General features: G+C 36.3%; 1 protein-coding gene across 3 annotated transcripts in view; it reads left to right on the top strand.

Annotated features, from left to right (window-relative positions):
- CALCRL (calcitonin receptor like receptor) overlaps positions 1–12,512 on the top strand; it is a 100,196-nt gene extending 87,684 nt beyond the window's left edge. For all 3 annotated transcript variants that reach the window (XM_038585064.1, XM_038585067.1, XM_038585066.1), the window contains 3 exons: positions 3,640–3,858; positions 4,012–4,053; positions 9,447–12,512. In XM_038585064.1, coding sequence (XP_038440992.1) covers positions 3,640–3,858; positions 4,012–4,053; positions 9,447–9,662 — 477 coding nt within the window. In that variant the 3' untranslated portion in view covers positions 9,663–12,512. The remainder of the gene's footprint in view (positions 1–3,639; positions 3,859–4,011; positions 4,054–9,446) is intronic.
- Positions 12,513–14,373: the final 1,861 nt, after the last annotated feature.

Raw genomic sequence — 14,373 nt, 5'->3', positions numbered from 1 at the left:
CTCCTGGAGGCTGAAAGCCTGGCCTTGAACGCTCCTTCCACCTTCTACTTGCTGTATGACCTGAGACAATGGGATTAATCACTGTTTCAAGTGCCTTATTGGTAAAATGAAGGATAAATAACAATAGGGACCTCTAGTCCTTTTAACAAGGAGTTCAATGACTTAGTACAGATAAAGGGCTTAGCCTGGCACGTGGGAAGCACGTGGCAAGTGTCGAACTTCTGAGCTGCGCCCGGCTACGCAAGAGGCAGCTGGAAAATTAACGCGTGGGATTCATCGTATCACTATGGGAAGTTTAAAATACCTTAATGTAGACTCTAGTGAGAATCTCACAGGCAGAGGCGTTTCCTTCCTTTCTGCCCTGCACACCCTGGGGACACGGTGACATACTGCACTTAAGCTGCACCTTACGATACCCAGGCCTCGTCGTCCTAGAGAGTCGGCGATAAATCTAGCTCACCCACATCAGGCTGTCTATATCGGAGCCAGTTCTGCTTTATTTTTAATTTTAATTTTAATTATTTTTTTTAATTTCAATTTTATTATTTTTATTTTTATATTTTTATTTTTATTTTTATTTTTATTTATTTTTATTTTTTGGTGTGTGTGTGTGTTTTCTGGTGTTTAATCTCTCAGTGCCGTTGTGCTCCCTCCCGCGATTAGGGAATAAAAAGAACAGATACCTTGTAAGGTTTCTTAAGGACTAAATGAGATGCATCTTGTCAGCCCGGTGCATAGAATACAATAAACTCTCCCAAAAAAACGCTTTTTAAAAGTTTCTTGTAATTCCCACACAATACCGTGATTCTGCTCCAAGGCGTGTTCAAAGCACTTAGATGCATTGTTCGGGCCACACAGGAGCTTGCAGAACAAATATAAGGCAAAATTTTAGTCCGAGAGCTCTGATTCTGCAGGGGGGTAAGTAATTCAAATGCCTATGTCCGAGAGGGTCAGGAAGTAAGTCAAAGCACTGAGCAAGTGAAGAATGTGATTGCTTAACCGTGTGGACACGGTCCTTGGAAAAGCCCCTGCACGTCAGCTCGGGAGGCGGGAGTCAGTGGTGCAGTCAAGGGTCAAGGGTCACGTAGAAACAGAGCCCATCAAGCGGCTCCGCAAGAAGCGAAGTGAAAAACCACAGTGTTTGCATGAGACTTTTTCCATTTTCTTGGCTTGAACACAGGGCAGGAACCTATTTTTCTAACAGGATAAATGGTTGTGTCTTAGTTTAAGTCCTAGGGCTCCTCGCTGGTTCTGGTTGATTCCAGGGCCTTGGGAGGGGCCTTGGCCGCCGTCTACATGGTCACATGCTTCGGTACAACTTTGACACAGAAAATATTTCGGCCTCAATCAGTGTCTTTCCCCTCAGACTTCCCCTGTCCCGTTTCCCCTTGAGCAGGGTGGTATTCGAGTGGCCACAGCACTGTTGGGATCTGGCCAAAGGGAAGTCGACAGAAGACACATTTAATTTGTGTTCAGGGAGAGATTTTTGAGTCAGTTCAGCGTGTAGTTAAGTGGGCTGTCCCGGTCCGGGGATGGCTTCTAGTCTTCCTGCATCCCTGTGCTGATGTGCACCGCCTCCTTCCAGGGACCCCAGGGCGGTATCGTCACATGCAAACATCCTGTGGTGCCTCCGTCTACGGGGTCCTTATGAGTACTGGAGTAAACACGAGTTTCTTTTCTCCACCTTCACTAGTTCTGCTCTCAGATAAATGAGATTTCAGATATAGCTCATCTGAAATTTAAAACATCTATTCCATCCTTATTCAAAATAAATGGTAATATTTGCAGACATTAAAGTAGGATGACTTTCCGGTTCCTGGGTTCACATTTTTAAGTCAGATTTGCCATTTTGGGGAAGGCCTTTGCATTTGGAAGTTTCCATATCACAGCCATCTAAACTGCAACATTTCTGATTTTATAATTTTTTGATTTTTGCACATAGAGATCATAAAATATTTTATATTCTGAATTTATAAGCAGAAAAAAGGGCATTATTGTATTTTCTTCTAGGGGCTGGTAATAATTTCCACTTAGTCAAAACTTTAAAACAGCAATGGGCGCTTAGGAAGGGTTTATAATAAGATGGACGGAATAACAGCTGCTGTGTTGATTTGTCATATTTCCTTCTCACACCTGTTGAAATGGCTTATTCTGCTTTTGTCTGTAGCAGAGACATTCCTGTGTCTATCACCATGTTACTTTTCATAGATGTGTTTCCGTCAGGATCGCAGTGAGCCGTAGATCTCTGGAGCATATGTTCTGTTAGATTCTCTAAGAATAGTAGTGGAGTATTTTTAAGCCCGGCTCTTTTCATACCATATGCCTTAAATCAGCAAATGTATGTTACTTGTTCATTGTTGTCTACGTGAAATGAGACACCATCGTTGTTATTCCAATTTATGAAGGCGGGCAGATATAGATCACTCATCAGCATGTAGTTTTAAAAGTTTTAGAGGATTAAAGCACACATGTTAGAAGTGAGGGTGAAGAAAAAGGAAAGAAAATATCGCATAATATAGCCCCCGTCGGGCTCCTCTGCAGTTAAGAGCCATAATCTTATGGAAAGTGTAAAAAATGGGACAGGAAAAATAGAGAAGCACAAAAAAGCACAAAAGGTATTGATTTGGATAAAGATAAGCTAGCTCATATCCAATGTGAGAGAGGGAGAGAGATTAAAGCAGAACTCTGTTTCCTAACTTAGTAACCACACTATGTTTTTGAAGCTTTATTTTTAAAACGATTTTATTTATTTATTAATGAGAGAGCGAGAGAGCACGTGCACACAAGCAGGGGTGGGGGGAGGAGCAGAGGGAGAAGCAGACTGAGCAGGGAGCCCGGGTGGGGCTTGACCCCAGGACCCCGGGGATCATGACCTGAGCTGAAGGCAGACGCCTAACTGACCGAGCCACCCAGGCTCCCTATTTTTGAAGTTTTACATCTCCCTTTCAAGGAGAATGATTTCTCTTGGGGAAAATTGTGAACACGCAGCAAGTATGTAATTACGGAAAGTAATTAACAGAAGGCCCCTTGGGATGCCAAAGCTGCCTTAACTCTAGGATGATCTGGGTTGAACATCAGCTGGTGTAAGTGTACCATCAGCCTCCTTAGAATGATAAAGTGCTGTCTCGGGGAGTTGTGAGGGTTACAAAAGAGAAAGACGGGAAGGAGAAACCAAAAGGATAAAAATGGTTATTACGGTATAATATGTATTTGGAAAGTACTAGTTCGGACAGTGATACAGAGGAGACACTTGAAAAATTAGTATTTGTTATAAACAGTTCTTTATTTGAGCTTTTTGAAAATGTTCAAAAGATTTAATTTGGGGGCCATAGCAAAATTAAAAAAAAAATTGCATAAGAAAAAGAACTGAGAAAAACACTCAGATATTCCTTAATCTGTTCCACGATGATTCCACCATGATTTTATTTTTCTGAAACCTAACTCCATTAAAACTGACGTGCTTGTTAACAAATAACAATTCTAGAAATATAAATTAATATATAAGGCGTATATTCTCTGTAATAGAACGTATTCTTGTACAATGAAAATAATCTAAGACATAAAAATCAAAGATCCTTCGATAAGCCTTAATATTAAATATTAAATAATTTTCAGTATGCCATTTTATTTTTTTTTTAGGTGAATCTCTTTTTTCTATTAAATATTGTACGTGTTCTCATCACCAAGTTGAAAGTCACTCACCAAGCGGAATCCAATCTCTACATGAAAGCCGTGAGAGCGACGCTTATTCTGGTGCCATTGCTCGGCATTGAGTTCGTGCTGATTCCGTGGCGACCTGAAGGAAGGATGGCCGAGGAGATCTATGACTACATCATGCACATCCTCATGCACTACCAGGTACGGTGTCCTGGAATCAGGAAGGCAGCTTGTGAAATTTGGTGTTAAATTGCACATAGCTTGGGTTTGGTTTTGACTATGTACGTAGCATGTGGGTTACAAATAATGTGTCTTTTCCGCTTGGAATCAGAGAATTCTATTTTTCTTTTACAGGGTCTTTTGGTTTCTACAATTTTCTGTTTCTTTAATGGAGAGGTATGGCGCTTGTTTTTTATTCCTTTTATCCTTTTCTATTTGTAATAGATCTTTTTCTTTAAAGAAAGAAAATCATGCGTTCTCTAGGAACAACAATGTCAAGTTCCTTTTTGATCAGGATAAAAACGTAGAATGCAATTCTTCTTCCCAAAAGCTTGGGTCATCCTGGAGTTCAAGAGTAGGGCAAATCCGGGCTCACTTTAAAACACTCCATCAATGACTTTGGTTCATGCAGCCTCTGTCCTACCTCTTGCATTAATCCTATTAAGTCTGTCCTTTGTCCTAGGTGTAGTGCTAGGCAATCCTTGACCCCATAAAACATACACTCTAATAGAAAAGAGAATTGGTTCATTTTCATGTTCTCCCTTTGTCTGTTTTTTGTTTTGTCTCGCTCATGTGGTCTTCTTGGAAAACAGTTTTATGGTGGTTACAAAACGATTTTTAAAAAATTAAACTCTCAGTTATACAGGGAGGACATGCAGTAAGTTAGAAAACTTAGGGGAACAGAGTGCTGTCATTTGTAACACGGTGATGTGCTCCTGGATATTTCAAGATTTTTATCCATGGCTTGCCTGATTAGAAAGTTTCAGGTGTTTTAGGAACTGGGACTGTGTTTCTTATGCATATGAACAGCGTTAGAGCTCAGTGGTTTGGGCAATACTGATTTAAGCCCTTCATCTGTTTTTTAATCCATTTGACAAATTTTAACCTGTTGGAGGATTTTGGTAATTTCAACAAAGTTTAGAAATCTAGACAGCACCCGAGTGAGACTTGAATACCTGGTAACTGTGAAGCTTATCACAAAGCTTCAGGCGGGAAACGTATGAACCAGTAGGTGTAACTTTATGTGAACTATTCCTAAAAAATACATCGACATTGGAAATCATGTACACATCATAAAAAACTATAAAATATTGCTTCCTTTTGCAATGGTAGTTTACTTCTTTCCCTTAGCGTATAATGAAGTTTCACGTTTGCTTTTATTGATTTTTAAATTTTTAAATTTCATTTATTTATTTATTTACAATGGAGCATAGAACTTTCAAACGTAGTAGGCTATCTTTCATATGTTTAAGTGGTGTTTCCATGATTCTTCCGCTATACGGTGAACGAGAGTGACTTTTTCTGAGCCGACGAGAAGTACAAATGGATAATCCAATGAGGAAGAACAGAGAAATCATTTGTTTTGATACTAAAATTTAAATAGCATTTATTATGGACCTCTATAAATCAATGATCGTCTACTCGATGAATAGACAGTCTTATTGGTTGCCTATATGGGGTTTTATAATTACATGTAGGTGTGAGAGAAATGGCCTCCTTGCCAAAGAACATGCATACAATGTGAACTATAACACCTCTGTTCCTACAGGCACAGATTTCATTTTTATAAAGGGTGATTTCTAAATGTAGAAATCATCACCCCCAGTAAAATGTTTTATGGCGGGAAGCAGTGCAGAATAAAGGCATAGACCCGGCAATGCATTCAGACCCCAGAGACGCCACCTTGTTCCTAGCTGTCATACTTGGGGGGCAATGTTCTGAACCTCCTGGAGTCTCAGAGTCCACTTTTATTCAAGGGAAATAAAAGCACGTTCCTTACACAAGTCCCACAACGATTAGTGTGAGCTAGAAACCCAAAGGTCTTAGCACCGTGCACCCCCCATCGATGACCAAGACAGTACAGAGTCCTTATTAGGTCCATCAAATCATTCATTTTCAAAAATACACGTACAAATGGGAGTGATATTTGTATTGGAATCTATCTCAAGTTGGACTTTTCATTTGGAAGAGTTGCCCGGGGAATATCTGATGCCAAACCCTCTTGCTGCACATCCCCCGTGGAAGCAGAACACAACAGACCTTGATCTTCTGCCATGCTCTAAGATTGAGAAAATTTTGGCAGTAAAAAAATTACAATAATACAAAGTGTTTGAGCCCAGTTGTTGCCAAGTCCTTTGGTTCCTCGTAACATCTCCAATATGTGTCCCCCTTTCTTCTCCTCTCAAGATACAGTCCCTATTTGTGGATGACTCATTTCTCATCTTAAGAAATACTATCATCCCTCCTTTCTTGTCTCTTTGCCTCTTAGTCTTTCCCACTCTCATAACATGAAGGTACCAGCTGCCAAATTCATTTTGTGCAGTTCCAACTATGTCATGTACTTCTTAAAATCATTTGCTCAGGCTTACGTTTCCTGCTTGCTTTCCACAGAGGTCAAACAGCTTCCCTTTAGCTTAGTCTCTACTCTTTTTTTTTTTTTTTTTTTTGACTCTCACATTTTGTTTATTTTCTTTTTTTAGCCCAAATCTTCTTATTTGCATTTATCACTATTTAAATAACTGTGGTGGGCCAAATGCTCAGGCCACATTCATCACATCTCTAGCCCACTCAGCCCAAACTGTGGACCCTTAGCATGAACGAGAGACCTAGTCATGAGAAGGGCCCTCCCTAACCTCGCGGGTAAATCTAGCTACACCTGAGAGGGATGCTTTCGTAAAGTGAACAAAAAAGATTTATTGAGAATAAGCAAGCCAATATTCTATGATGAGAACTAGATAGCATTTTTATATGGAGCTCTATGAACTATTATTTAATTAATTTAGGTTAAGGAGTATAGAGTTGATTCCTTATCAAGTGCTAAAGGGCATATAAAGTTGTAATGTCACATTCTAAAAACAGCTGGCCTCACTATTTGTATAATACTCCTGTGTAAAACAATGAAAAATGTTTTCATATCTTTAATAACATCAGGCTATCTTCCCTTCCAATGGCAATTTCCCTTGTTATCTTTCCCCATTACAGTTTTCTCACTAAAAGTGTATCGTAAGTGGCCACTTTAATGTTCTGTCAAACAGGTAGGACATTGTATTAGAGGAAGCAGATGAAAAATATGAATCCTTATAGAGAATAATATAAACAGATGCCTACAAGCCCCGTGGGTCTTTAATTAGGTTCATTTTTAACTTCAGTAAATAAGTCCACACAGTTCAGGAAATTGAACTTCCATGGGTTTTCTGACGATTTAGTCATAAGGAAGAAATAGGGTGATGATTGTAATCAAAGCAGATAGTTTAAGAGCAAACAGATATTCCAAAGGTCATTTTGACTGCTGGAGTTGAATTTAAGCTTTCATTTTTAAGAACATAAGTATTACATTCACAGCTAAGATATTTCTTCTTGTCAGCTGCTTCCCTACATTTATGTAGAATCTTTTGTGTAAAGTTACCTTCCACTTCCTTTCAAGCAGAAACTATATAGTAAATATATTTAGTCCATCATTTAGTAACAAAGTGAACTGAATTTAGCAGAAAATCAAGACAAAAATAATTCCCATAAGAAATATCTAGATAATTGGCCAAAAGTCATTTTTGTTATAAATCTTTTAGTATTGTTTTAAAAAGCATCCTCTAAAGACATTCCATTTGTCACTTACTTATGCTTTTGAAGATATTACATATGCAGATATTATTTTAAATTACTTTAATTAACATGCTATTTAGAGAATTAAGAAAGGCAATACTAAACCATGAAGGAAGCAGTAGTATTTAATTTTTTTTCAAAACAAATATATTTGTTGTCCTATAAATGCTTTTATTTCAAAGAAAATTCACAAGAATTAAGCTATTCCCTTCAGATGCAGTTAATATAGACAAATAAGCTTGAAAGTCCTGAATTTCTGAATTTCATAAAAATACAACTTTTAAAACACTTACTGCATTTCTAATGCAGTACCTGAAATTCTAATAACTCATTCTGAATTCTAATTAAAGAAACCTATTGACTTTGTATATGTGTCTTTCACTTTTCTCCATGCAGAGACAGAGTGAGACAGTAAAAACTTTGTGTTCATTTTAAGTGACAGAGTACAAGAGACTCTAAAAGGACTTTGAAGTATCCCATAGAGTTCTCTCATTAAAAGATCTTCTAGGAATGACTATTAGTAATAGATCGTTCATAATTTGGAGAAGTTCTCTTGATCTATTAGACCAAAAAAAAATGAAGAATGAAATAAACCAGTTCTAAAAGCTTAATATTAATCTTTACACATGAATACAGTGAATGGAAAGTTGAGGAATTCTATGTAATTAGGAGAAAGTTAAACAGTTATTGTATGACTACATTTCTGGTACATGGATTACTGGAAAATTGTTCCTAGTGATACTCAGATTCCTTCTGAGGAAGCAATCCAAGTGTCAGAGAGCAGTAAAGAGCTTGGGGAAGACCATTCAAAGCTTGACATGGTTTGGACAGACCTAGCTTAGGTCACAGGGACGTGGCCGGTACGCTCACAACGTAGGAGCAGATAGGCCCACGCTGGTCTGCCCGGTCATCAGACACCCGGAAATATCCAGGTTACCATGTTGGAGATACATTTGAATATGCTCATTTCTACTCCCTGACGCAATATGAAGAAAATCATGTTTTTCTTTTCTCAGTTTTGAACATGAGACATATTTAGTGTCTCTGTATATGGCCTACCAGCCGATCTCTACTCCTAGAGAAGGGAGTCATTAAGTATCAGAGTCATCCCGTCAGAGGGGAATCCAAACACAAAAAAGTGGAGCGGTGACATTCCTGCACGTTTTCACAGGCTTATCCCATTTGTAATTGCCTGTTCACACTTTCTTCCTTTTGGGTAATAAGCTTCAGGAGGACAAAATCCCTGATCATTCTTTCAAAAGGTAGCACAATACTTGGCACATGAAAATCACTCAATAAAAAGTAGTTGCTGCTGTTAATGATGATGATGATTTATATTCCCTGTATCCCTAACTTCTTTTTATATCTTTTGTCTCTTCTTTTATACTCAATTATATTCTTATTCTATTATTAAGATACTGATATAAAACTGTTACACATGCAAGCTTGCAAATGGGGGTCTAGATTAACTACTTACTTGACAATAATACATTCATATGCATTATTAAAGCTTCAAAGATAAAGCATTGAAAATATTAATGGGGGCAGCCTGGGTGGCTCAGCGGTTGAGCACCTCCTTTGGCCCAGGGCGTGATTCTGGGGTCCCGGAATCAAGTCCCGTGTCGGGCTCCCTGCATGGAGCCTGCTTCTCCCTCTGCCTGTGTCTCTGCCTCTCTCTCCCTCTCTCTGTCTCTCTCATGAATAAAACAATAAAATCTTAAAAATATATATTAATGGCATCTAAAAATAAGAGTAATGCAGTGAATTTCCTAAATATAAATTTCCTAATGTTCCCAATTTAATTTTTTTAATTAAGAAAATAAAGCAATATTATTCACTAATTAACATCAATGCTTTGAGGTTTTATTTTTTTTAAGTTTTACCTAAGTTATTTTATTGTACTTTTAAATACAGCATCTTTATTTCAGATAATGGATTGCTCTTGTCGTTTGTTTCTTTTTGATTGACAGGTTCAAGCAATTCTGAAAAGAAATTGGAATCAATATAAAATCCAATTTGGAAACAGCTTTTCCCATTCAGATGCTCTTCGTAGCGCATCTTACACAGTGTCAACAATCAGTGATGGTACAGGTTATAGTCATGACTGTCCTAGCGAACACTTAAATGGAAAAAGCATCCATGATATTGAAAATGTTGTGTTAAAGCCAGAAAAGCTATATGATTGATAATTGAGGGACTACTGCTTAACTATTTTGTGCCACTCCTAATTAAAGGACTTGGATCCATGACTTTACAACCAGAAGACTTCAACATTAAATGAATTTCTTGAATGCCACAAAGAAAACCCGCACATCGATTCAGTAGTGTGTTGTCAAATGTTGAACATCTAGCTCTTTGGGGGAAAAAAAAAATCCTGATCTGTAATATTTTCCAGTTTCTATGGTATATTCCCACCATGGCTGATTTCAGGCTACCAATTTGACTTTACCTAATGTGAAATTGGGAAAATACGAGCACAGTCAACTCATACAGGCTGGTATGTGTCAGCTCTAGTACAACACTGCATGAATTCACAGACAAATAAGACTAAAAGTTCATACACACCGTGGGCGCGATTCTACTCTTGTTGACTAGAGAGCTAGCTAAGGCCTACGGACTCAGAGGAAAAATTAACTTTTCATTTGTGCGTTTTTAAAATCTTTCTCCCATATTCATTGGTGCAGTTTTTTTTTTTTAGCACAGCAAGTATTCTAGCCCTTTTTCTAGTGACACTTTCCAATGGACTTGATAAAGAAGTAACCATTTCTGTTGACTTACCCTTTTGTCTCCAAGAAAAGTGATTGAGCGGAACTGCTATTGGCTACTCATTGGCTGATATTTCACAGTTATATCCAGTTCATATCTGTTTTTTTTAGATTAGATGAATAGGATGTAGGACGTGCAATCCTACTTTGGTATCGTTATGGAGACGTGTTAGTTGATGTTACAAACACCTTCTCAGCTACTTTCCTATCTTACTACACAAGTGGAAGGGAGTCAGTTTCCCTGTACCTGTAAATAGAAGTGTTGCCCCTTCCATTTCTACTGTGTAGACAACCTAGCAATTATTTTACATGAAGGAAATCAGTGAAGGATTTCTTACTTTCTTGGAAATTTGTAAAAAAAAAAAATTGTTGTGAAAATAAGCTTGTAAATACTCTGTTGTTCTATTTTATAGTCTCAAATCAAATACATACAATCTAGGTAAGTTTTTAAAAGAACAAATGCATAATGTAACAATGTATGCTTGTTAATATCTGATACTGTGTCTGGGCTGATTTTATAATAAAATAGAGTCTGGAATTCTATATTTGGTAAATATTTTAAAGACAACCAGATGCCAGCATCAGAAGTTTGTTTGAGAACCAAGAAAATGGAAATATCTATGATAAGATATAAAATATTTATTAAAAAAAAACTCAAGGCCATTGTTTTATTACATTAGCTTAGGTGACTCTTTCATAACTTAATAATAGATATGCTTGACATATTTCTCCTTTTATTTTGACGATGAACTTGCATTCTAATCTAGAAGCTTTAAAGGATTCCTAAGTAATAAATGCCAATCTGCCACTCTTATGGTTTTTATACCATTAAAATATTACTTTTCTCTTACTGTATAAATATATATGGCTTTGGAAATATTCCAGATTATTTTTTTAAAAAAAAGACCTAGAAAAAATATATATATATTCCCCAATACTTTACTAGAGCTACCATACTACACAATACTAAAAATCAGTGAAAGACTTGAATATATCAGTGAAGAAGAATTGTTATCAGAACATTTAAGGACTAATTAAGATGAAAGCAAGCCTTGCTAATGAATTAAAGTGACATTTAAATAGGATTCAGTTTCCCTAATGTTATTTTCCACTCAAATTTCTGAAAAACAAAAATCCCTTTAATTAGTAAAAGTCAATTTGATTAGAAATCACTTTATGTTTGTGTATGTGTGTTAATTTGCTTAAAATGGATTAAACTAATGACTTGGTAATCATAGTTTCTTTCTTAAGCTGTCAATAGAGCGTGAGTTCAGAAGTCATTTGAAATTGTCCAGGAAAATTATCTAAATTAGTGAGAATTAACTAATGTCGATAGTTTTATAATTTATCTGTGTACATGCAAAGATTTTGCTGTCAGTGTCAGATTTATGGATTTTATAGCAAACTGTCTTAAGAAGGAATGCAGGCTGTTCTCTACTTACTACTGTCCAAATTATACAAAAATTCCTTTAAATAAACTCATTTTGTAGCTTATTATTCAAAGACACAGATTCAAATCCTTCGCTTGATAAGGTGCACATATTTCCACATTCTTCCAGACAAACTGTCAAGTCTCAACCATAAGTTACAGTAGAAAATTTCAAATTCTCCATGGGCATTCTATTTCTAAATACTGTAATTTTCCAGTATTTTTTTATTGTGATTTTATCATATTAAGTTCAGATCAGATTTCCTTTCTGACCGAGAATTATCTATTGCAGTCTTCAGGTGAAAGCATCCAATAATTACTCAGTGTTAGTTTTATACCCATATTTTTTTACGAGTAATATTTTTAAATATAAGACTTCTCTAAAGCAGAAGTGCTAATTAAGATCTCCTTTATGTCTTACGAAGAAAAGATAAAATCAATACTTTTTAAGAGGAAACTTTTTTGGTATCTAAAGACTAATTAGGGGAATTTCTAACTTTCAAAATATAGATCTATTTTTCTGTAAGTACTTGTGAAAGTCACATTTTAATTAAAAAAAATTCTAATCTGTCCTTTTTTTAATTTTCTAAAGTTATTTTCCAGTGCACTTATTTGTAAAATATCCATTCTGGAACTTGGTGTTTGCTCAAGTGTAATCCAGTGTACATAGAATTAGTGGTAGGCATAGTGCTGTAATTACTGCTTAATAATTTTTTAAAATGTGAACTTATTTTAATTTCTTTGGGTTTTAATCTGCTAATAGAAACCACCATTTCTTTTATCTGTAAGTCATAAACAAGATATTCTGATCAATTAAAATAAATCATGTTATGCCGACTTAATGTTTATCTCTATTTTCTGATCATATGAAAATATTAAAGGTATGAGTTAAACTTGATTTTCACTTATGTATACCGAAACCCGAATAATTTACAAACCTAATTCTTTACAGTGGTCAGTGGAATGCTACTTAAAATCAATGACTATATCTCTTTTACTCTCTTTAAAATCTCCAGTAAACCAGAAAAACACCTCTTAAACTGTTTTTTTAAAAATTATGGATATGAAAAAATATTATGAATTAGTGTTTCAAGCTACAATACTCCACACAAACTGCAATATATTCAAATTCCTTCCTTGGATGAAAGAAGGGAAAGGATGCCCAGAAATAGGAAAATGTACAGGGATTTCTCTCCTCTCTCCAATATATTCCATTGTGTAGTTTTGTATTGAATAGCAGAAAGAAAAAGAAGGAAAGAAACTATTTAAAGACAATTTTTAAAAGAGAACATAATCATGACTCACAAACATAAGATGAAACCACGTCAAGGATTTTGTTTAGTTCATTAACGAGGGGATAAGATGTCACAACTATTCATGGAAGAATTCAAAATATCACACATATAGAATATACGAAATGCTGAAATGAATTTATAAAGAAATGCTCCCTTCTTAGGGCAATAATCAGTTGCAGTCTACTGAATAACTAATGTTTATTTCTATGATCAAGAATAATGTATCTCATGATCAGTTTTCTACAACTAATGTATCTGTAAAATAGTTCAAAATAATGAAAGGTAAAGATAACCCTCAAGGACATACAAGAGAGCACTAGAAAGGACACTTTAATGACTCTAACCTGTATCTTGCCCATTCAATGAGAGAACAATATGAGGCACATGCAATAAGTATAATAAATACATAAAGAAATGATAGACATGGATGCACCTGAAATGCTCGTCTAAGCAGTGGGGGGATTCAGAAATGTAGCAACCCACACAGTAAATGTACACAGGTCAGTATTTCCCATATGCCCATATGTAGATAAAACCACCAGGTAGAAGGTGCACTGGGGTAAAAAGGAGCAAATTTGTAGCAGCATCAAGAAAAGGTAAAATATATAGGAACAAATTAAATAAGAAATGAGTGAAATATGTTTCAACACTATGAACAATCACAACAATCAATCAGATCATGGAAAGACACCCAATGTTCTTGAAAAGGAAGATCTCCATAAAGATGTCAATCTGCCCCTCGATAAATTGTAAAGTACATATGACCCAAATAAAAATAATGGTAGATAATTATTTTGAAAACAGACGTGATGATTCTCTATTTATTTCATAAATAGTTATGAAAGCTCTAAACAAGGGGCAGGGGTAGATAGGAGATATGCCTTGCCATATTTTGTAGCCTAACAGTTAAAAACAGTTTTACTAGCACATGAAGAAAGGTCAGAGAGAATGGGGAGAAGTGTGTAGACTACGCTCTTAAATATTTTGCTGGAGACAGAGCCAAAAATGATAATCCGGATAGGGAGCGAGATGACATTGTCACCAGAAAATCAGTAATTCTTTTCCTTTCTCATCTTTTCTTCTTCAAAAACATGCCATCCCTGGAATACCAGGTGTAAGAAATGGGCTTATTAGCAAGTCACATGACTGGTATGGTTGCCATTGTGGCTTTAAAAGGGAAAATGCGTTGAAATGATCATCTGGTAAGTATAGGAGTCTGTAGAAAAACAGCCATCCTCCTCATTAATTTTCGCCTGGGAAAGGAGTGGGCAAGCCAATTGTCTGTTTCGAGTTACTAGTATAAGCAGAGAAGATTATGCATATAATTTCACTGATTTAATAGATTCAGGGATGCAAACCGCACTCAGGGACAATGTAGGGGCACCTAAACCCCAAGGAACACCATTCA

The sequence above is a fragment of the Canis lupus genome, chromosome 36 (assembly GCF_011100685.1).
Source record: "Canis lupus familiaris isolate Mischka breed German Shepherd chromosome 36, alternate assembly UU_Cfam_GSD_1.0, whole genome shotgun sequence".
NCBI lineage: Eukaryota > Metazoa > Chordata > Mammalia > Carnivora > Canidae > Canis > Canis lupus.
Note: the sequence above shows the minus strand (reverse complement) of the source record. Positions and strands in the feature narration are given on the sequence as shown.